Genomic DNA, 26,687 nt, shown 5'->3' on the forward strand with positions numbered 1-26,687 from the left:
ATTGGATCAGTTGCCAAACTTTGAGTCTTGTGAATTTCTTACCGTCAGTAGTGCAGCAGCCTTCAGGAGGAGGCTTCATCTGATAAGAGAGAGGAGGGCTACTTGATTCTGAACTTTCTTCTTCCTCTTCCTCCTCTTCCTCCTCATTATCCACTCTGCTGCCTGCTACAAAAGTATCACAGGACAAATTACATTTAGAGAATAGACAGCTGTGGCAATAGCTGATCCTGGGAATGAGCAGTGTCCCAGTTACAGCAAGCACTACAGAAAAGTAGGATTCCCTTGTCTTTGCAAGGAACTGCAGTGTTGCCAAGTCTCACAATGTTTGGTGTTTTTCTTAAAACTGCAGGTCCTGTTATATGAGAATTTCAACTTTTATTTAAAAAAAAAAAAGTTTGGCAATTGTGATTGTGGAGAAAAGCTTTAAAAGGTGACCTGAGTGCACTTAAATCTCAGAAAACGGAAGGCAAATAAAAACAAACCCCCAGATTTTTGTTTTTAAAATCTTATGATTTTGAAGTCAGTCTCATGATTTTGGGCAGCCTGACTCATGACATTTGAACCCTTGTCAATAATAGAACTCTGTCCTCATAAAAGTTCCCTTGACCTTTGCTTTTAATATTTACACCAAAAGAAATCCATACATCTAATTGCTTTGAGATGCTCTCACAAAGCAACAGATCAAATGCAGATTATTAATAGTTAAGTGCTGACTATATACTTGATGCTGTACAAGAAACAGAACAAAAAATAGTTCCGTGCCCCAAAGATCTTAAATAGATGGACAATACAAAACCCACTGGGATGAGGAAGGAATGTCTGTTCCAAAGCTCAAAGTCAATGAGAGTCATTCCACTGATTTCAGTGGACTTTTGGATAAGGCCCTGGAAATCCCATGGGAGAGGTCAGCCACAGAGGGGTTTTCTCCGTGACCCTCCTCCCCCACTTTGTCCCCTCCTTAAATAATGACTCCAGGGTTGGCATTTGTGAGTTTTGCAGAATAAGTGAGTTTTAAGGAGGGATCTGAAAGAGGAGAGGTTAGGTGTTGCAAGCTTGATCCTGAAAGGTGCCAAGCACTCTGGCCTCAAGACAACAAAGTATTTAAGTATATGCTTACCTTTACTCACATGAATAGCAAGATTGATCCCTGGTGAACTGGAATAAAGGCAGAGTGGTACGCACAGCGAATAACATGGGAGAAGGCACAAAGACAAGAGGTAAAGAGGGGACAAAGGGAGAAGTGAAGCAGCCTTTGTCACTGGAATGCAGAGACAGGAGTAACAAAACGCGGGAGCAGAGATTTAGGCAGGGGAGAGCTGTGCAGGCTTTCAGATTAAGAATGAAAGGAATCCAAAAGCAAACGTGCAGCTGTACAACATGAGTGACAGCTCCATTTTGCACTAACAGGCATAGTTCAGGGGTTTGGTCTTTATTTTCAAGCATATTGCAAATCATTGTTATGAGTCAAAATCCAATTTTAAATGAGTGTAAAAAAAACTGCTTCCCACAGTAAGCCCCATGTTTATGTGGATAAGCTCTTACGGTATGTCTATACTACAAAGAAAAACCCGCAGCACTGTGTCTCAGAGCCCGGCTCATTTGACTTGGGCTTCTAGGGCTTGGGCTGCAGGGCTAAAAATAGCAGTGTAGGCATTTGGGCTCAGGTTGGAGTCCTGGCTCTGAGAACTGGCAAGTGGGAAGGGTCTCAGAGCCAGGACTCCAACCTGAGACAAAATGCCTGCACTGCTATTTTTAGCCCCGCAGCCCAAACCCCAGAAGCCAGAGTCAGTTCATCTGAGCTCTGAGATTGGGTGCCTTGGATCTTTTGTTGCAGTGTAGACATCTCCCATACAGAGTGCAGGAGACTTTAATGGTCTACCCTCACACACAGTTGTCAGCATTATAAAAAACTGTACATTTTGAGTATCTGCAGTCTATACAATATAATTCCATTTTTTTTACAAAATAGTCTACAGAAGGTGAAAGTTGCACAGTGAAGCACTTGTAAGTTAGGAAATGACAATGCTACCAGTGGACATAACGTTAGCTCTACCCCTTGTGTGTTACAGGGCCAGCATCTTTGGCTGATGTAAACTAGCATAGCTCCATTAAGTCAACAGAGCTATACTGATTGACACCAGCTGAATTACATGATCAGATAATATTTCACAACGAGTGCAGTGTATCAGACTGTTATTGCTACCACTTTTATAGAATTCTTTCCACAGCCTCATTGCATTTTTCAGTATTTTCCGCTTACATTATTTTCAGTCATTGTGATCCAGTGCATCTTTATTGACTGAAATTTTACATGGTAGATTCTCCTCTTGCTAAGTATTCTTTTAAAAAAATAATTTAAGCCCCAATCCTGCAAACACTTAAACATGTGTGTAATTCTACTCATGAGTAATGTAATGTACGTGTGCAAGTCATTGGGATCAAGGCTTAAATCAATAGCCATAACACTTATTTTCAGCCAGCAACATAGACTTCCTTAGGTGCTAGTTAACTGCAAAGATAATTTAGCTGCAAACCTAGATCCAGACTGTGATACCCTTATTAATGTTGAATAGCACCTTACTCCACAAACAGTCCCACTGACATCAAGTGGGGTACTAGTCAATGTGAGCAAGGGCATCATACTCCTGACCCCCCTTGGATGGTCTGTATATGCCAATTAATTTTACCATTACTATTTTATTGCGCTTAAGTCCCAGTCCTACTCCCACTGAGATCAACTGCCATTGATGTCGATGTGCAGGATTCAGAAGCTAACATGTCATATGATCAGTGGTGCAAGTGGAATCCATTTTTTACCAGTTCACGCCCCTCCCCCCGCGGGGGGGGGGCACGTGACCTCCTCATGTGACTCCTCCCAGCCTGGGGCCCCCATGCTCTACCTCCCCAGCCCTTCCACATAGGGTCTCCTCCATCTGTACAGCAGCCCCACTGGAGGACAGGGCCTGGGAGCGGTACAGCTGCGCCAAGGGAGCTGCCAGCATGGGGCCACCTAGTGGCCCCACATTCTGCTCCTCCTCTTTCCGGTAACCCATACCAGCTATAAATATCTTGCTGGTACGTCGTACCAGACCGGACCACTCTACTTGCACTGCTGCATATGATGTACAAGACATGTTTCCTGTACACTTTCAAAATGAATTACTTTAATGGGCTCTGCCTGTGTGGGCATACGCAGAGTAGCACATAGCACTAGAAGATGCCCCACATGTGTATGTACAGCTGCAGAAAAAAATGTATGAAATAGTATATTATTTGAGAAACAGTATGTAAGCATAGAATTACAGACTGTGAATCTGATTCTCCCCTCCCGTGCACCGCATGCAGTCATTTCCACCCCTGCAAAGTGGGCATGAAATGCTATCACATCAGAATGGAGAATCAGGCCCTGTATCCACACTAAGGGGCAGAGTAAAGATTGCTCTTGCAGCCTTAACAGTATCAGTTTTTTGACTACTGAGTGCTCAGCTGTACACTTTACCTTAACATTCAATCAGCATATAGCCAGATGCTCCCCTGCTGCAAATCAGTGCAGGTCAATGGAATTATGCCAGTTTTTACCAGCCCGTAGTTCTTTATCGAGTTTTAGTTGTTTTTAAAGAAGAAAGGATTAAAAATACATTTTGCAATTTGGGATCACTTGACTAGATACTGCTAGAAATCCTTAACCCACACACCTTATGGGGGCTGTCTGCTGGGGCCCTTCTCCTGTACACCTTAAGTAGGCTGCAGGCACAAGACCCTCTCCTGTGCATCTTAGGAACTAAGTTGATTTTGCCTTTTGAGACACACAGTACCCTAGACATCTCCAGTAAAAGGCAGCAAAAGCTCTAATGCCAGTTGAGCCACCTCAAGGTGAGGCCACATGTCCCACATCCACAGACAGAAGGCATTAATGAGAAAGGAAGAGTTCATAAGATCATCCCCACCAATCTCAAAATGGAAAAAAATATACAGGGCTAGATCATCAGCTGCTGTAAAATGGCACAACTCTGCTGCCTTCAATGAGCCCATACAGATTTACACTGCAGAGAATCTGGCCCCCAATCTTTTAACAGAGAAGCATATCCATACTCTAACAGACACAGACTAGCTACAGCTCAAAAATGCCCCCAATAGTCAGGGCAGAGCCTACAAGAAATCTAAACTAGCACCAGCCAAACACCATCCGTATCTACTACAGCCATCAAGCCATCCTAGGAAGTCCCTGTATGTCACTTTACTAAACATTTGGAGGAGGGTTCTCCAAGCTCCAAAAGCCACAAAAAGAAGAAAACTTTAAAAGCTAGTCATTAGAAAGGCAAGATTAAAGGTGAGAGGTCACATCAGACTCTCTAGGCTTTCTGACAACCCAGCAAGCTGACAGCAGGATCATTTGAAGAGAATCAGTATTTAAAGAATATTTTCAGGCCATTTCAAAAGCTGAATGAGCCAATATAGGAGAAGAGAGAGAATCCATCACTAAGTGGGCAAAGATAAAAAAGATTGACAAACAGTGTGGTGGACCCATGGAGCTTTTAGTTTATTTAATATATAGTCATCAAAATGATTATGGATATGATGACTAAGGAAGGCAAACGGATCTATATAAAACAGTAACAGCAGCAAACTAAGACAACAGTTGTCTAGAGAATGTCTAAACAAAGTTTTAGGATACAGAAAAAATGTTTTAAAAGCAACTGTTTTTCTGAATAACACAGTATTGTAATAGTAACAAGGGGTTATCCCCTGTTCTATCTTGTGTTATCAAAATGATCTGCAAAAACTGGAATTAAAAAAGTTGTAATTTAGACATAGCGATATTTGAAAAGATAGTTTAAAAATCTACAGGTTGAAAAGAGACCTTAATTTTAGCTGGTTTACTTTGTGCATATTTGGCACAGACTTTTAAGTTCAGAAGGGACCATTATGATCATTCAGTTTGATTTCCCGCATAAAACAGGCTATAATCTCTTTCACATTTATAGGATTTTAGGTGTAAATTGTAATATATAATCATAAATTGTAATAACACTAGTCTAGTTTTACTGTGTAGGCACTTTGCCCTATTATTTGTGAAGGTCTTTCACACAGCAACAGGGGAGAGAAAAACATTTTAAATAGGAAAATTATGTGAACCACAAAAATCGGTTTGTGGGAATTAGGGGTAGGAGTAGAACCTGAAATTACTTTCAACTCATTTATTTTTAAATTAACTATATTTCAAGTTCACAGTGTCCCTTATAAATTAACAATTTTAAAATAAGAACAACAGCAGCAGGAACAAAAAACCTGACTGATGTCAAGGTGGTTGGTTTGCTGCCAAGTGGTATGGTGAACAGGGCAAAGTAACACCAAAAAAATGCAAACTGTGAGCTGCAAGATAACTTCAGAAAAACACTCTTCAAATATGGCAAGAAGCAATAGCAACTTGTGAGGCCATTAGTGCCTAACAGGATACCAGAGCCATTCTGTTTAGAGACAATTCTGCAGCTGTATTTTTGTCATTTTGTGCCTACACGACTTAGCTGGCAGTGCAGAGAATGTTGAGTCAGAACTCTTGGGTTCTATTCCTTGTTCTGCCACTCACTGTATTACCTTGTGTGAATCACTTAACGCATGGTTCCCTCCAAGCTTGTATAATGCTGACAGACCCCGGTCGTCAGCAGGCAGGATCGAGCCTGGGACCTCTGAAACTTAGTGTATGAGCCTCTACTGCAGTGATCCCCAAACTTTTCTCTCATGACCCCCCTTACCAGTAATAGAATGTGTCTGTGCCCCTCCCCTGCCCAGGCTGGGAGCAGAGCCATAGCCGGGGCCAGGAGCCGAGCTGTGGCTGGAGTGGGTCCTGGGGCCAAGAGCGGGCGCCGATGGCTGAGCCATGTCTGCAAGCAGGTACGCGGCTGGGCCGGGAACTGAACCAGGGCCACAGCTGCAGCCAGGGGCTGGGGCCAGGCTGGAGTGGAGCTGGGGGCAGAATGGAGCTGGGTGGTGCTTCCTCCCCACCTCCCTAGTGGGGGCTGGCCCAGGCCCTGCCACACCACCCCCCAGACATTCCTCCATGCCCCCCTAGGGGGCCGTGCCCCATAGTTTGGGAAACAGTGCTCTACCGCATGAGCTAAAAGTCACATGGCACTTAGCCAAGGCTGTAGCAGACTCATCAATCTCTAGATGGTCTAGGTGCCACAAGAGGAGGACAGAGCCCCACACCAAGTAGGCATGGGTTACACTTTGAAAACACTGGCTTGGGGGGCGAGGGCGGGAAACGCTAGGACCACAAATAAACTGCACCACAACAGACCCACTGTGTCAAGGAGTCAGGGAATAGGGAGGATACAGATAGTAGGGGGGCCAAGAGCTGGTGTCGTAGACAGTGCCACCACAAGGATGGCCCATTGCTTCAAGGTTATTGCCGTCCACCCCTCAGACCTTAGGGCTTCATGGTTCCTAGAGGAGGAAACTCCTGTTTGTTCTGGGGGTGAGGCTGGAGCAGGATGTAAGATGTGAGATTGCAACCTCAACCATTTCATGCAACAACCCAGAAAAAGCTCTGTATGGATTGCCTAATAGAGTTTCCATCCTCTGATCTTTTCATGAAAGGGAATGCTCTAGGCAAAGATTTGTGAGGTTTAATTAATTGAGGCCTGATTCTGTTCACATTGACTGGAAAAAAAAAACGATCAGGCTAGGAAGGTCTGTAAAGTCCTTTGAGAACCTTGAATGAAAGGAGCTACAGAAGTGTGAAAACTACACCTTTGTCCCTGAACAATGCATCTGCTCTTGAAGCATCTTTCCCAGCTGATGTCATAATCCACTTTGTGACATCACAGTTAGTTGCCATGGAAACATTTATGAAATTCCCAATAGAAGATGCATCCGATGAAGTGAGCTCTAGCTCACGAAAGCTTATGCTCAAATAAATTGGTTAGTCTCTAAGGTGCCACAAGTACTCTTTTTCTTTTTGCCAATAGAAGATCATCACTTCATGTGGGGAATACGCAGCAGGAGCAGATGGACACTCAGAGATTATATTTTCATGCAAATATCCTTAGCAGGACCGGCTCTAGGCACCAGCAAAGCAAGCATGTGCTTGGGGTGGCACAATTCCAGGGGTGGCATTCCAGCCATCCTTTTTTCTTTTTTCTGGCTTGGGCAATTGCGTTCTCTGAGCTTGGGGCGGCCAATTTTTTGCTTGGGGTGGCAAAAAACCTAGAGCCGGCCCTGGTCCTTAGTTAGCAGTAAAGAAAGGAGGGAGATAAACATGTATGAGATATAAGCAGATCCGTTTCTAAACAGAATGTTTTTCAACATTTTCAGTGAGATATTGGCAAGTGTTTAATCTTTTCAAAATGGTTTCATTTGTTTTCAGTGGCTGGATTGATTTTTTTAGAATACTTATTACAAACTATATTATACTTTACACATTTTGCAGTCCATATGTGCCTACATCATCTTTTGCAGGCTACGAAAGAACACACACGCAGGAAACAAATGCAACATTACTCCAGTAGTTAGTTGAAAGAGAGGAAATATGTGTGCCAGCAGGATAATGTTGCCTGCACATTGTCAGACCCACTGAGAACAAACACAATTTAGCTCCTAAGTAGACTTGATGTTACATATTAGCTGACTTGTTTTTCTAATTAATTTGGTTGTCAGATCTACACATTCATCTAAACTATTCCACCTCCAGAGAGAAAAATGAATGAATAGAAGAAAGAGACAAGGCGGGTGAAGTAATATTTTTTATTAGACCACAGACCTCTGCGTAGCCTGAAAGCGTGTCTCTTTCCCCAAGAGAAGTTGGTCCAATAAAAGATATTACCTCACCCACTTTGTTTCTCTACTATCCTGGGACCATCACAGGTGCAGCAACATTGTAAACATGAGTAAAAGAGAGACCAACATAGCAGCTCAGCAAAGATATGAATAAATCAGAGAAATCCAAGACATTAAACATCAGTCCAGAGGCCGTGAGCAGGATTTACCATAGAACACTAGGTAACAGCTTAAGCCAATACCTTGAAAAATGGAGATCAAGTTAAAAACACCGTCACACCAAAATTAATCATAAAATCTTCTTAGCATACTTAATAGGAAGGCTGCAAATATTTTTGCTGCTTTCATTCATAATCAAAATTATTTTTATCATCTCTCATTTGTAAATCTGTTGTATTTTTGCAACTGTGTAACATAGTAGAATTTTCTATTCTATAAAGGTAAACTACCAGATAAAGCTCTGATCCTCCAAAGATTTCTGCCTGTGTTTAGTGGTTGAACTCATAGTGCTTTCAGTTATGTATGTCCATAAGTGTTTGCAAAAATAGAGCCTTACTTTGTAAAAACAAGGAGCATTCCATAATTATTCGCTTCAAATAGTTCTTTTTTCAAATTTGCATTAGATTTGGGGGAAGGAGGAGGTTGCACAGAACATAAAGCAGCCAAACAATACTTTTGCATCTCTCTATATTTAATTTGAAACTTTCATGATGATCACTGGATGAACAAGGAATGGATTCATAGTTCTATGTGAACAGAAATATAAATGCCAAGATTTCCTACCTTCTAGTGATGAAAGTTGCTGCTCGGCTTCCAAATACAGCTGAGAAAAGATTGGTCTGGGGACTAAGCTGTTTGAGCGGAGAGAGGCCTCAATAGAATTATGCAATATTTCTTCGAACCTGGTTGTCTTGAGCTGCCCGGCGTAAGAATTTCCCATCTTCTTATTCAAAAAAAGAAGAAATAAACCACGTTTCAATTTTAGTTCACAGAGCTAGGAGATCACATTGTGTGGAAGGCAAACCACAACATTTCTCATGAGAGAGTAGCACTGCATTGTCTACACTGAAAGGCAGAAAAAAAGAAAACTGACAGCAGCAGCCCACTAAACAGATCCTGCTGGTAAATTACAGGAAGTTATCTAAATAACAGCATTCTGTAATTCAACAGAAAGGCAGCAAGGTCTGACACCTTTTTGAAGATGTTGCTAGAAATCTGATTCTTGTAATTCCCTAATTTAACAAACTGTACAGCAATTCAGGAGATGCATTGCAATAGTCAGTAATCTCATCTGTCAAACAATCTTTGTGTTTCCTATATCTCAAACAGAATGCACTTTAAAGGGTCTTGTGGATAACAGTTATGTATATGTGTATTGACAACTCAATGGCCCATCATAACACATGCCTAAAATTCATGGTTAGAGCAGTTTAACTATTCTTTTAGAAGTGTTCTCTCCAAGCAAAATCGTGTTGCTTATAACTAAAATCCAGTCTAAAAGGATGGCTAAAAGTGTCGTTGGCATCTTTTCCCCAATAACAGGAGATTTATTAATACATTGAGACAATATATTTCCCTCTAAACAAGCACAAGTGTTTTTAGAACAAGAGTCAGACAAGTTATCCATTTGATTCGGTATTTAATTGCATTTATTATTAGTAAAGCCACATGATTTGTTCATTTTGTAGTTTACTGAACCATAATAGTCTAATCCAGTGGAATATTCTAGTAGTTTACTTTCCACATACTCACTTACTGCCTGCTTTCCACTGTGAACACAATGAATTGTTCTAACGCAAAGCCATGTCAGCTTTTTTTTTTCTACTACAAAGTAGCTCTTGCCCTGGGCCCCACGAACTTTCCCTCCTCAAGTAACTGTGAACTGAAAGCATGAAATGCTTCCTGTCTGTGACAGTAATTCCTAACCACTGAACAGTCCCATCCCCACACTGGATACTGCTTGGGAAATAAGCCCGTTGGGAAGTAGCCTCCAGGAATCACTCAATCAAGAGAAAAATTACTTTGAACAAGCTAAGCCACCTACCACTCTCTTTCTAAACAAAAATGTGTCTTTAGTGAGCTGCTGTCTGTGACAGTACAGTACATGGCACAGTGTGATATTATATACTTTATTGTATATTTATATTGCCCACCCCAGTAAAACTATATACAACAATTAGGCAAGCACAAAGAACCAATAAGGAAAGTGTTTAACATGTAACATAAGCATGCGGTACACAGAAAACAAACAGTGCCAACATCTCTCTCACACACATCCCTTAAGTACACTCACTGACATTATCAGATGAAAACAGAACTAAAGACAGGAGACTTCAATTTGTTGTGAGGCTTCACAAAGACACAATGATATCAGGTAAGCTGCAGAGCTTCCAGACTATGTTGAGGACTTAAATAAGGATCGGGCACATCCCCCTTCCTCTGCTAAAAGCAGAAGGCCAACTCCCAGCTTGAGTAGACAGTGTTCTCCCCAGGCCTCCATTCCCCCCGCATCCCCAGGCCTCCCTTTCCTGCTGGACTCATGCAATGAGAGTACTCTCTCCTGTTGCAAGCTATTTTAAGCTCGGGCTACACCAAACACAACTGCAGACAGTGAGGAAACACTGCCATTGCCAATGTTGTCCTGATGTTATCTCAAACCACAGGAGTACAAAAGGAAACTAACGTGGATTCATAAAATGAATTGTATTAAACATTTACTACTTAAAGGTATAAGACAGCTGTCATTAATGAAGCTACCGAAAGACGAATGCTAATTCCAGTCCATCCCCCAAGCCTCATAGTTGTAGGTGTAGTTACATACATCTACATAACACACTTAAAAAACCAACATGGAAATAATGAAACACCTGCTAACAACGTTATCACTTTGCTCGTGTGCTGAACCCCACTCCCACATCCAGAAGCAAAATATTCTCTGACTAAATTATAAACATTTCTGGGTAGGGCCTCTTTTCATGGTGAAAGGGCAGGCACCATTTGAATGCTATATGACTGATTGTAGCACTCCCACAATCCTGCATAACAAATGCTTTCTTCTGGAAAAAGTTGTGGTCAGCCGGCTTGCTCCCAACATTTAGCCACCATCAGGAAGTTAAATGCCATTCAGCAATCATCCATTTTATAAACATTTTTTCTATAGAAAGTGTTAGTTAATAAATGAGACCTTTACATTTAAATTCCAAGATCCGTAAGACCTGATCATGTCCACATAGGAAAATGTTATTGATACACAGCTCAGTCCTGCTCCCACTGAAGTGACTAATAGAGAGTCCTTGTCTAGAGTGGGAGCAGGAGTGACACTTTCTCAGGAAGGGCTAGATTGTGACTACCTACAATGTGGCCATGTTGGGCTTTAGAGCTACCTTGATCTTGGCTTTGTGCCCTGTCCTGAGTTCAGGGCTTTGCTCTGGATGCTGCTCCCTGAGAGTAAGTGCAAACAGGGCTGGGGAGCGGGTGAAGTCTTGACTCTGACCCTCCCACCCACATGCTCATCAGCCGAGCTGGCTGGGCATGCTGCGGGAAATATGCTGCACTTCAATAAATTACTCCTCCCCCTACCCAAAGCAAGCATGGAAAGAGGGAAGAATTGTGTCCCTTTGAGACCAGCACATGCAGCCCCCTTACTGAGGGCTAAGAGCAGAAACACAGTCTAACCCGAACAGACCAGAGCCTGCTCAGTTTATTCCCACCCACTGACAGGATCCTGTTGTTCAGGTGGAGGGCTCCCCAGAGGCTATTTTCTGCCTTTACATGTCTGACAGAGCACAATGAAAGAGCACAAAGCTAAAGGTGCCCATATACTGCAGTATTAGAAAGAGATGAATTGCTTTACTGCAGAAACACCCATCATGACTAGATGGATCAAGGACCTACAAATTCTTTTACCTCTGGGAAATCCTATTTAAAACATGTGAAACATAAGAAGGTTTTGAATTCACATGAAATCCCTTACAAGACCCCCACTGTATAAGAATGACCTAGAAATGTAACGTGTAGATACAATTCAAACGCAATACTGGAATGTTACCTATCTGCCCCAGAAATGTCCTAAACAAAGAGGAACAAAGGGCTGTTTGCTTTACTGAGGGTCTGTACCTCCTTGTGTGACTCTATACCCATGTTTTGTTTGTTTTTAAGGACACACTGTCATCTAAATTTTATGGTTTTACAGCATCATATGCTTCAGTGATATTTGCATCTAGTTCTTATAGGTGGGAACACATTCTATAGGAAATTGTAAAGGTTCTTCCAGTTTATAAACTCTGCCCCACTCAAAAAATACCTGTTACTCTATTATCTTTTCTTTCTTTGGAATAGAAATATGTGTATTGTTAAGTGGAATGTAAAAATATGTGTTCATAGCAAGTCAGCCAATGGAAAGAGCAGAAATTCCATCTCCAGGTCTGTGAATATTTCAGATACCACCATCACAGACACAAGTAAATTAAGTGATCAGGGAAAGTGAAGCCATTTTACTCTGTTGGGTTATGGGTTCTCCTCTCATTTATATTTATGTAAATCAAGCCTAGCTCCAAAAAAGTCAATGAGTTACATCAAAGTAAACCTGGTATAGGTGAGAAAAGAATCAAGCATTATTTTTCTCCATTAACAGTGATTTTTAGCTTGAGTATTCCTGAAAGAACCTTCAGCCACTCACATTCCACCTAAGCCCAAAACACTTCTTTGTGGTACCAGTCACTGACAATTTCATTCCTAAGGAAGGACCTTGTCCTTTGTTAATATCTCACATTCCAAATATGAAAATTAGGACACATGGTCTTAACTGGCTGGTCTGAATTTTTATATCAGTTAACAGGTTTCAAATGCAAAAAATGGGAAGCCCCTAGGAAAGGGCCATTTAAAAAAGTAAGCTCTTTCTAACATTGCATTGGTTAATGATTAGTAGTAAAAATATTCTATTGGTTAGGGCCATAATGAGGGGATTTTCAAAAGTATATAAGAAATAATAATACTTCACACTCAAAATCTAAGTGCTAAGATGTTCTGGTGATGGGGGCCATATGACCCCATTAGATAGTGATCCTTATTCTCCATTGTAAATCTAACTCAATTTTATAGATGGTGAAAGTGAGAGCTCAAAGAGGTAAAGTGACATGCTCAAGGTGGCACAGCAGGACAGTGACAGGACTAGAACTCAGGTCTCCTGATTCCCAACCCTGTAACTTATCAACTGAACCATATCGATATTGGTAAGGTTACCATTTGCAGTATGCTACTACTAAGTCTCTGAATATCTGCCTACTCAAACACAGATTAAAATCAGAGCTTTGATCTAGGGTTGCCAGGTGTCCAATTTTCGACCAGAATGCCTGGTCGAAAAGGGACCCTGGCAGCTCTGGTCAGCAGCACAGCAGAACTAAGGCAGGCTCCCTGCCTGCCATGGCTCCATGTGGCTCCCGGAAGCAGTGGTATGTCCCTGCCTCTGCTCCTACGCATAGGGGCAGTCAGGGGGTGCCACACGCTGCCTCCGCCCCAAGCAGTGGCTCTGCAGCTCCCATTGGCTGGGAATCATGGCCAATGGGAGCTGCAGGGGCTGCACCTGCGGACGGGGCGGCACCTGCAGACAGGGCAGCACCTGGAGCCTCCTGGCCGCACCTCCATGTAGGAGCCGGAGGGAGACATGCCACTGCTTCCGGGAGCTGCTTGAGGTAAGTGCCGCCCGGAGCTTGCACCCCTGACCCCTTCCTGAGCCCCAACACATGCCCCTGATCCCCCTCCTGCCCTCTGAACCCCTTGATCCCAGCCCGGAGCACCCTCCTGCACCCCAGACCCCTCATCCCCAGCCCCAGCCCAGAGCCCACACCCCCAGTCAGAGCCCTCACCCCCTCTATGCCCCAACCCCCTGCCCCAGCCCAGAGCCCCCTTCTGCACTCCAAACCCCTCAGTCCCAGCCTGGAGCCCCCTCCTGCACCCCAAACCCCTCATCCCTGGCCCCACCCCAGAGCTTGCATCTCCAACCAAAGTCTTCACCCCCTCTCGCATCCCAACCCACTGCCTCAGCCCAGAACCCCCTCCCGCACCCTGAACTCCTCATTTCTGGCCCCACCCTGGAGCCCGTACCCCAATCCCCTGAGCCAGCCCAGTGAAAATGAGCAAGTGAGTGAGGGTGGGGAGAGCAAGCACCAGAGGGAGGGGGGATGGAGTGAGCAGGGGGGGGTGGCCTCAGAGGAGAGGTGTGACAGGGCTGGGGCCCCAGAGGAGGGGTGGGGCAGGGGGTGGGGCAAGGGTGTTTGGTTTTGTGGGAGTAGAAAGTTGGCAACCCTACCTTGATCACATACTCTTTGGGGTTCCCTGGCACCCAGACCCAAACTCACAATCCTCAAATAACATGTTCTGAAAGCTTATACCACTGACCCTATATTGTGAGGCTCTGTTCCACAGGAATTTGACCCTGGAATCAAAATGACACTACCTCAGATTTCATAGCAGCATTCAGCTTTTCTACATGTGGCATTCATGGGTTGCTGCAGGTAGATAGAGCTGGGGAGTCCTTGAATGCTGTTTGGTCAAATGCAGTTATAGATTCAGGACGTGGAGCACACACTGTGTAAGCTACCAGCAGTAGGAATGGACTTGCTTTTCTACCCACTTCCCAACATCAAACACTGTTGCAGAAGCTTTCACGCCAACACTAAACCTGCCATTTCAGCAGAATGAGCCCTCCATCAATTCTCCCAGCTGCTTGAGAGAGGGCTTTTAATGCCAATATAAGCAAGCTATGGAAGGGCTGTTTCCTACTAGCTGTAGGATGACTGACATTCCTCCCAACCATCAAGACCAGCCATTTCTTTTAAACTTGGGAGGCTGTACCCCACCCACCCAGAATGTGGTACCTGAGTTGTCAAATGCTGGCCCCTGGCTCCAGGCACTGATCACAGTGAGCCTATTTTCCTGGTCCACTGGACTTGGCATTTACAGCCCAGATTTATGTCTCTCTCTCTTGGCTACAAGTGGGTGGCACAGGCAGAAGTTTCAAATGCCTGTGAAATTCCAAGCAACAATCGGAGACAGTGACCAGATCAATTGAGAGGGCTAGTGCAGCAGCAGGATAGCCCAATATCCTGGCTACTGATAAAGAGTTTCTCTTTGATTTATCACACTGTCAGTCACCATGGAGAGGATACAGAGGAAAAATACCATCCACAGCTGCTTAAATCCATGATAAACAGGAGACTAGGATCACGCAGACGCATCAGCATTAAGCAGTAGATGTCGCCTCCAACAAAGCAGTTTAGGGCAATATACTGGGATCTCTCAGAAAATGCTGCCTTGCACGTGTAAAGATATCTGGCACAGTAAACAAGAAAAGAGCCATCCTAAAAATGGAAAGTGGTAGCGAGAGGTCTGTGTGAATCCAGAGAGATCAGCACTCAACCTCCAACCACAGAATAAGCAAAATTCCTACAGCAAGGGGTGTTTGTGCAATATGGAACGAGAAGGATGGCCACTTTGACTGAGGATTACTATTCTAGTGTAACAAGGTCAAGTTCAATTGCCAGGTTTGGTCTTTCCACCCAGACCTTGAAAAATGAAGCCACTTGCATTACTCTGCAGTGGCCCTTTCCCCAGGGTTGCAAAGTCAGTTCCTTCTCAGCCAGGAAGCCAGGGGATCAATCATGGTAGAATAGGGGGGAAGCTATAGCAAAAGGAGATCCAGTCAAAGTAAAAGGATTCAGCTAGAACTCCCGCGTTTAATAAGATCAACCAAAGTGCAAACCTCACACAGAAATTGGCTGCAAGTTTGTATAGCATCCAGCATTACGGGGCTCCAATTCTACCATAATGTACTACCACAACGTAAATATTTCTACATTATTTCTATTCCTTCTATTTGGAGATCTTGGAATAAGGACTTTAGGAAAGAAGGTACAGTGCCAGGCCTGGGCCAAGAAATGTATATTTACTAGAATTCGTATAGTACAGTAAATGCAGCTATTATTGAGAAGGAGACAGTCAATATAAATTAGAAATTATGAACGACACAAAACTGAAAAGGGAAACTAAAGACATCAAGGAAAAATTATGGGTAGCAGGGCTAAGGACAATAAGGAGGAGGATTTTAAGTATATTAGAAACAAAAGACATCCGAACAATGGTACAGGCCCATTAGTAGAGATGGTAAAATTATAATAATGATGTAAAAAAGGCAGAAGTGTTCAACAAATATTTATTCTGTATTTTGAAAGAAACAGGATGATGTATTCATATCACGAGGATGATGAGTCAATTAGTAACTAAGGAGATTGTTAAACAACATCTACTAGGGATCCGATGAAGTGAGCTGTAGCTCACGAAAGCTTATGCTCAAATAAATTGGTTAGTCTAAGGTGCCACAAGTACTCCTTTTCTTTTTGTGAATACAGACTAACACGGCTGCTACTCTGAAACCTACTAGGGATAAACATTTTTAAATCAGCAGGCCTAGATTACTTGCACTCAAGAGTCCTAAAAGAGTTAGCTGTGGATACCTTCAAACTAACACTGGCTCTGAGTCTTCACATTAACACTGGATACCTTTCTGGAAGCGGTGCTTTAGTGCAACACAGGTTATTGGGGTCAATACAGCGTTAACATAGTGAAATGTAATGGCCTGTGATGCACAGGTGGTCAGAGTTGATGATCCAATGGTCCCTTAGGGCCTTAAGCTCTGAATTTATGAACAAATATATTAATTCTATTTTGGGAAGATTAGGTTCAAAAGTGTATTACCACAATAGTGGATCTCTTGGACAGGAATATATGCATGAGCTTTTTGGTTCTAACAGGTCCACAGGTCCCAGGACAACCAAGTAGAAGCAGTCTCTCCCCACCTTCTACCTTCCCACTATACCCAGTCTCCCCCATTCGCTAACTATATTAGCTGTAGCTCACGAAAGCTTATGCTCTAATAAATGGGTTAGTCTCTAAGGTGCCACAAGTACCCCATTGAAGCTTTTGCATGAGAGAGGTGCTAGCTGTCAGACCTAAGCAGCTGTGCTCATGCACAGAGGCAGAAACTTCAAATTGCCTAGGTACCTAATGTAGTAAATGTAGGTGCTGAAGGACTTTAGGTGTCAGCTCAGCAGGGGTTTTGAGAATTTGGGATTTCAGAGCCTAAAGTGGGAGTTAGGCGCCTAAGTCCTTTGGTGGATCTGGGGCCTACTGACTGGAGAAAGTGGGGTTGTGGAAAAAAGGCCAGTGGAGTCTGCATCTATTTAAGTAGAACCAGACGTTCCCAAGAAATATGGAAGGGAAAGGGGAAAATATGTGGTTACCAAATGGCAAATAAAAGAAACAGTCAGGAGAGAAATGGTATTTTGGTATTTAAGAATTATACAAATGAGAGAAAAAAAATTAAAATCTGCCAACCATAATTGACACTGTCATTTTAAAACACACTTATGCACTCAGGAAGTTTACCCATGGACTGCAGTTCTATAATACTGCCACAGTTAATCCCAATAAATTTAATAAATTAGAGAGAGAGGGACAGTGTCTAGAAATGTTTTTTCATTTCACACCCTTTCTATTCTGGAAAACAAATATGAACATCTAACAGACCCATTAGTTACAACACTACATCTGATAGGTATTGGTTTGCTTATGCAAAATAACTGAGTTAGCCCAACTGTGGCTAGCCATCCACATCACTAAAAAAAACCCTACAAATGGTTCTAATTGGTTCCCGTTTGACTCTCAATGACACCAAAGTGGGCACTTTCACTCCCAGAGGCTGTCCTTTAAGTCAGGACTGAGACACAATGGCAGGCCAGTGTGAGGAAGCTCTATGTCCACTCCCTTTGCTGTACTTGTCCCATGGATAAATGATGGGAGCTGTTCTCTGGGCATGCCCATCAGCACCTTTCATGAGCACAGAGTTACACACAAGGGAAGAAAAAGGAGTTGAAAAGAACAGAACTAGACTTTGGTTGTTAAGCAAAATTCTGGTGTGAGCTGCATAGGCACGTTGATTTAACAAACCTCACATTAAAGATTACGTGCTGATAAAATTATATTCATATGACTAGAAATACTACAGCCATGTACAAAACCATATCAGTTCTCTTCAGAGAAAAGGAAGCTGTCACTGGCGTACCACAAAATTGTCATTCACTGTACTGCTCTATGGTATGGTTTTAGTTGCTTATATAGGGCTATGCACATCTATAGTAGAACTGGCGAGAACATTTCTGCCAAAGTGAAATTTTGGCAAAATATGCTGGTTCAATGAAGTTGTATCAGTTTTGGTGAAACTTTTGTCAGGAATGTTTTTACAGAGAGGGAAGCCAGGTGGACAGGGTACTGGCTTAGGGTGTGGGAGACTCAGCCTGATTTGCAGTTATCTGGGATGCAAACCTCTGCTCTGAATCAGGCAGAGCAGGGACTTGAACCTGACTCTCCCACAAGCTAGGCTAATGCCCTAACCCAGCCTCATCCTTTTCACAAAACCATTCAAAATGTTTTCTTTTCATTCCATTGCAGAATGAAAACAAATTTTAAAACTGTGAAGGTTGTCAGCAGACGGAGTTGTCACACCCTGGTCAGCTGTAATCTATACAAAGAAACTATAGTGCTAATTGTAGTCACATATTATGCAGGCTTAAACCCAAATCTCTAAATGTAGCAACTTGCTCCAAAAGGCTAATGGAATCTCACCACGAAAAGATCTCCTTTTTCACTTAGGAGTCAGGTTATGGCAATTTGCTAAGCCCCACCTCAGCATTACAATTTTAAAAGCAACATTAAAGCTTTAACTTCAAACACAGTTATCCTAGCTAGAACTCCCACAGTACTGTACCCTTTTCTGTAATCATATCTTAGAATTCATACCTCTCCAATGGAATTAGATCAGAAATTGCTTCCTAATAGTACCAATTTGGAAAGTATCTCATCACTGAACACAGAGGTTGATGATTAAGGCTGATGGCAGGAAACAGAAAATAATCCTACCCCTCTGTCCAGCCAAAAACAGTTCTGCTTCTGTTTCCATAAAAAGATATATACTGTAAGAGGACTGGTCTGATCTCTGAGCTGCCACTTTCTTTGCTGTTCTTTTTATTTTTATCTCATTTGTTATTTTGATCCTGAAAACTAGTTCAATATGAAGACTGGATTTCTTCTGCACTGAAAGTGATCCGATAATGATTTCCTCTGCTGACTCATGTTTCCAGGCAACAGAATCCCTGAGTAAGAATTCAGAATGCGATTTGCCAAGCTTTCAAGTATACCATGCAGAAGAGCTCAAAAGGAGGAAGAGGACCACCAGGCTTTCTGGCAATTTTGTATTAAAAATAAAACTATTTCAAATCCAGTCTTTGAAATTAGTGTCCTTGCCCAGGGTGAGAAAAATAAGGAGTTTTTTTCTTTAACATTGGCACCCTTCACAGAGATTAATATACATACTTTTTCTATAAATATATAACTGTTCCTGCTAGGGTTTTACTAATGAAAAATTTATCTGCTCATTGTTGCCTAACTGCCCTCTGTGCCTTTGAAAATCACCCCAAAAGATCCATACCAAAGTGGAAAACCTGCTAGGAAAGCAATGCTGCCACTCTCAGACAGACAACATGTCAAACAATTCACAAGAGACAAAGGGCTCATTTTGTGCCATACTAGCAATTTTCTTTTTCATTTTTGGCCACTGAAACAGGAAAAATTTCAGCCCAAAAATCAAAATATTTTGGGCTTTGGCTGAAAATTTTTCAGCTGGAAAAAAAATCAGTTGTTTGAAAGGGGCTAATTTTTCACTGTAACCCACAAAATTCCTGCAGGAAGTTTTGATAAAAACGAAAAATGTTTCATCTACATTTTCTACAGGAACGAACCACCATTTCCTGACCAGCACTACAGACAACCAATTCAAAAAGCTCAACTGAGACAGTGCACAAATCCACCAAGCAATAAATCAGTGAAAGAATATGATTATGGATTAATTTCGGTGGTCCAGCCTGAGGCATTATTGGCAGTTCCGTGCAGAGAAATTGGCAGGGCTACAGCTTGTGGTGTTCTACTTCTGTGGAGAAACAGAGAACTCCCATTTACAACCAGACTGCTTTCATTAATTAAGCATGAACAACAGTTCCCCTTTTAGGACTTAGTTTTGGCCCTTTTTAAAACTTACTTTATAAAGTAAGGAACAAACTGCTTTGAGCTTGAAGTTCCTCCTGGCTAGACCCCAGCCAGAGCTGAAATTTATTTGAAAAATTTGAAGCTAGAAATACAAATCATTTTGAGTTACGATGTTTGGAAATTTTGATATTTATTCAGTTTTGAAAAAAAAAGTTATGTTTTTGGCCTCTTCTAGTTTGTAATAAATCTTACCATACAAAGTTCAAATGGGTTTTAATCACAAATCTTTACTTAGATCTCATATATTCAACTACTTTCACAAAGTTTACTTTCTAAATATAAAAGTTATTCAAAAATCCTCATGGGGAACTCTGTCGGGGGGATTATAATTAATTTTAGATGTCTGGGAAAAGTTATAAATTCAGCTGAATTTGTGGAAGTCAGTCTCCAGAAGAACCATGCTCATAACCTCTCTAAATCTCACATTTTACATATCACAGAAGGGGGAAGCTCATTAGCCAAGTCTGAATTATATGCGTCTTGACAGTGGTTCTCACAGCAGTTACAAGACTCTTTAATTAAGGTGTTGCATAATTTGAGGGAAGGTATAAAATGGAGGAAGAAGATCTAGGCCAGTAAAAAGATTTTAGGGGACCTTAACTGAACATTTATTGATGTTTGGGTATTTAATTTCTGTTTGTTTCTTAACTATAACCTTCTGACAACATTGTTAGTTTTCACTGGAAACCTACTCTCAGTCCTAACTCTGGTTTAAGGGTTTGTTTTTGTTTTTTGTCTAGGAATGTATAGCCAACCCTATATTTCATTCTTTAATCCCGTGCTAGCCTATGTATATGTAGACCTGGAGGACAGTCTAGCATTGCAATAATACTGCAGACTACGCCTAATATATGATATGGCAATAAATACATTTAGGCAATAGCATTGCATCCTGTAGATGCTTTGACATTCCTCCCTGCAGGAAACAATGTATTCTAATGCAAATTTGATTTTCCTGCAGGATCTCATAAACTTTGCAGGTGTTACACTGGAGACAAAAAAAAATCACTAATCAGCAGTTTCAACTGTAGTTCAATTGACATGCTTTACTCCTATCCCAGCCTAGATCCCGGACCCTGTTGCCAGTCAAGCAGCTCTGCTCTGTCCCTAGTTCGACTTTTCAGTGTTGCTTTGATCAGCTTTTGGTTTTTGATTACAGCAGCTCTTTCAGAGACCACTTTTAAACTCCCTTAAAAAGAATTACATGTATAAGAACACATTGAGTTGGTTGAGAAGCAGGAAGGAACGAACCAGGGCTAGGAGAGAAGTAGCAAGTAGGAGCTGAGTGGAAAATGTTCCCATGATAATACTGGCCCGGATCATACCTCTCCCAGCTCCTTGCACATAGTGGACCCGATGTGCATGGATCGTCTTGCTCCTGGATAAAAGAGGAGCTCAGCTGCCTCTAGGTACTGCCCCAAACACACCTATTCTGGGCTTCACAGAGGATACTTCAAAGGTCTGAGGAGGCACTGGTGACTGGGCAGGCCACAGAGAAGTGGGCAAACTTGGGGTGCACACTGTCCCCCATCCAGCCCCGTGGAGATTCTTAGGAAAAGGTAACACAGCCTGGGATATACTATCTTTCCTGCAGAGTGCTGCCTACACACCCTGGCACCGTGTTTCACAGCGCGATACTAGAAAACTCCATGTGGACAGCCTCAGAGATTTCCTCAGTCTGAGCCTACATGGAGAAGACTCAATACATGTTAAAAGTTCGAGAAGAAGAGAGTCTAAAAGATCTTGGATCCTGTTTGTAATGAAGGAGTGATAACAAATAGTAAAATCTCTAGATATTATTTCATTGCAAGATAAAATCCACCACCATCAAGGCACCGATTCATTTACAAAATAATTTCTAATTATAATTATTTATTTTATTTATTTTAAAACTGTACTACATCAGAAAAAAAACACGTAATCACAGTGTTTTGAACAGTGCATCTTTGGTTAAAGGTACACCACTAAGATGAAACCTCAGTCTTTTCACAAACAAGTTGAAAGTAGTTTTAGGCATCTGTCCAAGTTCCCTGTTTTAAACCCAGCTTTTATAGATTTAAAATAATCATTTTCTACTTTATTTAAACGTCAACCTTGTTTCTGTGGGAAAGAGACACTTACCCAACAAGAGAAACTGACCGACACAGAGAACACACATAGTGCAGACAAATGCATAAAGTTAAAAAAAACAAAAATCCTGAGACATGGACAATTTTTAAACTCTTTCAAGTACAGCATTTTAAAATGCTATTTGTAACACAAAATGACATAGAAGTGTGAATAATAATATTAATAGCTGTAAAATTAATATTTTGATGGAATCCCTATAGCATCACAAAATGCTCATCATGAAAATATTACTGATACACATAAAAATAAATAAGTTTGCACATAGCAAAATGCACTGTACCTTAAAGAAAGTTATGCTTCCTGATTACACCCAGTGAGTTAATCCCAAAATTTCACATTTTGATTGCAATCCTAGAGGATTTACACCTGTGGTAACTGCTAGTAACTTTCTTCATGAATTCAGAGTAGCAGCCGTGTTAGTCTGTATTCGCAAAAAGAAAAGGAGTACTTGTGGCACCTTAGAGACTAACCAATTTATTTGAGCATAAGCTTTCGTGAGCTACAGCTCACTTCATCGGATGCATACTGTGGAAAATACGGTGGGGAGATTTATAACCTTTCCTTTCCTTTTCTTCATGGAGTTTTCTTTCCTTTGATTTAGGAGAATCTGCTGCTTTGGAGTATAGGTTAGGAGCACTTAAGGCTTCTGAGTCAGTGCAGTGCGCAACTGAACATTCAGTCAGGTCGTCATGACATGAACATTCTTCTGTCCCAGTAGAACACAGGAAGGTTTCAAAGCTATCTGCTCTGTAGTTACGACAAAAACAAAATAATCAGACTCTCATACAACCTATCAAGCTGTTCTATAATTTGTGTGCCCTCTGTGCTAGATGATAAATGGTATGACTTTATGTCTTATTAACACTGAAGTATTTTGCTAGGTCATGTTGCTCCCAGCCAGGTACATATCAATCTGTCGGCCTAAAGCAATATTAACATCAACAGATTTTTTTTTAAAGAAATAGGAACGTCCTTTTGCATTATGCAGATAGAAAAACACTTGAAGAGAACAAAAGATTTCTGTTTGTACAGGTCTCTATTATGTTAACAAAAGGAAAGATTAACAGGAGAATGAAAGTTAAATATGTTGCTACATTGTCTCTGTGTCTTCTAAATAAAATGGATAGGAAATTAAACAGTACATAGGTATATGGAAAACCTTTTATGTTCACCATATTGCTGGATGCACAAAGAAGCAACTACAGTATTACATTTAAAGGGACCACTTGTCAGGGTGAAAATCATATTTCTGAAATATTGACTTACATTACTTGTAATATATCACCAAAGATGATCAAAACTGAAGCTGTTTTAAAAATCTAACTTTATTTCCCCCTATGGCTTCAGTTTAATGAAGTACTTAAGCATATGCTTAATTTTATTCCTGTTTAAGTCCCATTGAAAACAGTGACCCTAACTGAAGTCAATAGGACTTAGTACATGCTTATGTGAATTGTACCTCTGCAAACTTTAGTTTTTGCATTTCTCCTACACTGAACAATGACAACAGATTAGATGGTGTCATTTTTGTTTATAGTCCATTTCTATTCAGCTTCATATTCAGGTTCTCATAGACAAAAACAATACTGCAATATTTGGTTTGTAAAGACCAGAAGCGAATCTTTAGGAGGTATATACATATGTTTGTGTGAAAAAAATAAAGAGATTTCCACTGGAATTTTTAAAAAATGGAACATCTTTTCTGTTGTACTTAATATTTGTAAAATACTGTTAGGAGCTAGTGGAAACCTTGTTAAGGGTTGAGTTAAAACCTTGATTTTGATGGAAATGAACTGTAAGAATAAGTTAGTCATAACCTCTCACCTAAGACAAAAGGGTTATGTGCACCTGTCCAGGAGCTTTGGACTGTATGGGCAGAGGGATTTCTGCTGTGTATTGTTTTGTGTAAGGGGATACGGGAGTGCGTGAAGGCAGAAGACAGAACCACAGACAGCCTGAAAAAGCAAAGTAGAAGCTTGTAAGCATGGTGTGAGTCTGAGAGAAACCTAGAGAGAGGTTCTGGGTTGGAGGTGCTGGCTGAAAAGGAGCTTGGGCCTGTAAGATAAGAGACTACTCCTTTTGCCATTGGTTCCCCCTGTATTCAGAGAAGGAGGACTTGGTACAATCCTTGTAAGCTCCATCATCTTTTTCTATTCCCACCAGAAACATCCCGAGGCCCCCAAGCTTTGACTTGGGTCCAAAAATTTTAGGCTCAATCACCTGCACTGTGCTAAAATATGAGAATATAAAAGTGAAACTGAAAAGATAAAGGTAACCTGATGACACTGAATAGGCTGTTAGTTGTTCAAGTTGACAGAAATCCAAAAAAGTAAACAAACAGCATAAGTACCAAAAGGAAAATTCAGTTTTGAAATATTCACTTCTAATAATCTAAGCTGCTAACAGTAACACAAGTGAGGAAATCTGTACTTTAAAATGGTGGGGCCAGATTGGTGTGGTTACATGGGGCACAATAATACATTTTCCATGAGATAACTGCCCTCCTTGCACTTACCCCCATCATGCTACATCCAAAAGGGGTGTAGCACAGGGGACTTGTCCTTTCTACACTGGGCCTCTCCGGAAGGCATAGTGCCTTGCCCCAGAGTTTCTGGTGGGGCAGTACAACCTCATACTATTCTGATGCACATCAGTGCCTAAAAGGCACAATAAAGCCCTTAACTTTTAGCCTGATAACATCTCTTGAAATCGTTACACACAGTTACTTAGATATTCAATTTCACCTACAAATCAGGTATTTAGATATATTAAATTGTTACATACAATTATTGTTACATAAAGTTATTAAGTTGTTATACACTGAATATTTGGACATCTAAGTAACTATTTCACCTACAAATCAAATATTTAGATATCTAAATTACAGTAAAACCTCCATTTTTATGAACACCACCCTTATGAATGACCAATTATGCAAACCATTTTTCCCCCAACAGGATGATTAGGGAGAAAGGGAGGAGAAAAACAAAACAAAACAAAAATCACATAACTAAAGGATATTGATGAAGAACAAATCAGTATTCCCTCACGATCCAATGCCTTCAATGCATTAGACGTTGCTTTGCAGTGGTGTGAAGGACAAAAAAAAAGTGATGCAGTGCACCAGACTCATTTATGCTTTGAACCTACTGTAATTTTTAAACGCTCATTTTTATGAGCCTTTTGATTTTATTAACTCCTCAATCCCCAATTAGTTCATAAAATAGAAATTCTACCATACATAAAATGTGCTTGAAATTGTTTTTGGGCATAAAACTGAAGGCTTTGTTAAAGTCAAGCAAAAAGATCAAGATCTTAAAGTCAACTTCTGGCCATGTTTATGGCCATGAAACCTCAGTTAAGTCAATAGGTTAAATGGATATAATCAAGGACAGAATATGGCCTCTATTATGCCTGCAAAAGTTCAGCTTGTTCCTAAGTTTCCTCTGTTTTAGTCAAGTCACCTCTTCTGAGATTCTTCTCTTTTATACACCTAGAACCTCAAGTAGCAAGAGGAGGGATAAATGCCATAGCTTCTAATCCAAACAGATTTAGGTTATCATAACACAGCTTGCTATTAGAGATGCCTCTTTTTAACACCTGAAGTTTCTCAAGCACCTCAGCACTGTTTTTCCCTTTAATGTTTATTGTGTTTCAATCACATTTTGATTCTGCACAAGGCGAGTCCCTGCACCAGCAAGTCCTTGGATATGAACATCATATTCATGAAGACAAATATATAGTGATTTTACTGGCCATTTCTGATGTGAAAACTTCTTGATACCAGTAGAAGCACAATCAGATCAACCCATTATTATCTGTGTGTCCTGACCTGGGGCTCCTTCCTCTAACGTGCTGAACATCAGGGCCTGATCCACCAAAGCAAGTAGTCCAATTCAGCAAAGCATTTAAGCACATGCTTAAGTGCCGCTGGGACTTAAACACATAGTTAAGTGCTTTGCTGAATAGAGATGGACTTTAGCACACATTTAAAGTTAAGCATGTGTGCAAGTGTTTTATTGAATCAGGACCTTAATGCAAACAGTACCATAAAAATTTTATGCTGTATTTTTACCATTTGTGTTACCCCCACAAAAAATGGTACTTGATAATGGACTCCATGTATACCTTCAGAAGAGCTTTATGCAAGTTAATAGTATCAGATATGTTTTCTGTCCCTTAGAAGCCAAGTTCTAATCAGAAGCCCCACCTTTATTTTTAGAACTTTCAAAACCACCACAAATTGTCCAGTGAGAGTCTCCATTTAACTTCTATAACATGGCTCTCCTATATTACTCCTGTAATTCAACAACACAACCAAAGATACCATCCAAGTAAGAAATAATACTCTCCTGTTATAATATAGCTATTACCTTCCAGCTATTTATAATTATCGGTACTTGTTGCCAAGATCATTTATTATACAATATGTTGGTTTTGGGCCAAAGTATATTTCTAGATAGATAGCTGACTTTTGCACATAAAGGAGAATGTGATATCTATATTTTAAAGTTACTGCTTGGTTACACTATATACAATACTGCCCAAAGCCTATACTGGGATCAAAATATTGTAGACTTTAATTTTATTCTATTTTAGCATATAGGACAAATTGCTTTCACATTGTA

The 26,687-nt window shown here is 41.1% G+C and overlaps 1 protein-coding gene across 7 annotated transcripts in view; it reads right to left on the reverse strand.

The window, feature by feature from the left end:
- GREB1 (growth regulating estrogen receptor binding 1) overlaps nt 1–26,687 on the reverse strand; it is a 175,694-nt gene that overhangs the window by 69,652 nt on the left and 79,355 nt on the right. For 5 of the 7 annotated variants that reach the window (XM_073335996.2, XM_073336003.2, XM_073336002.2 and 2 more), the window contains exons 2-3: nt 8,560–8,716; nt 43–165 (exon numbers count right to left, since the gene is read on the reverse strand). In XM_073335996.2, coding sequence (XP_073192097.1) covers nt 43–165; nt 8,560–8,716 — 280 coding nt within the window. Of the gene's footprint in view, nt 1–42; nt 166–8,559; nt 8,720–22,339; nt 22,784–26,687 lie in introns of those variants that run through there. The other 2 variants (XM_078852062.1, XM_073335995.2) reach the window with 2 other exon arrangements.

This window comes from Lepidochelys kempii, chromosome 3 (assembly GCF_965140285.1).
Source record: "Lepidochelys kempii isolate rLepKem1 chromosome 3, rLepKem1.hap1, whole genome shotgun sequence".
Taxonomy (NCBI): Eukaryota; Metazoa; Chordata; order Testudines; family Cheloniidae; genus Lepidochelys; species Lepidochelys kempii.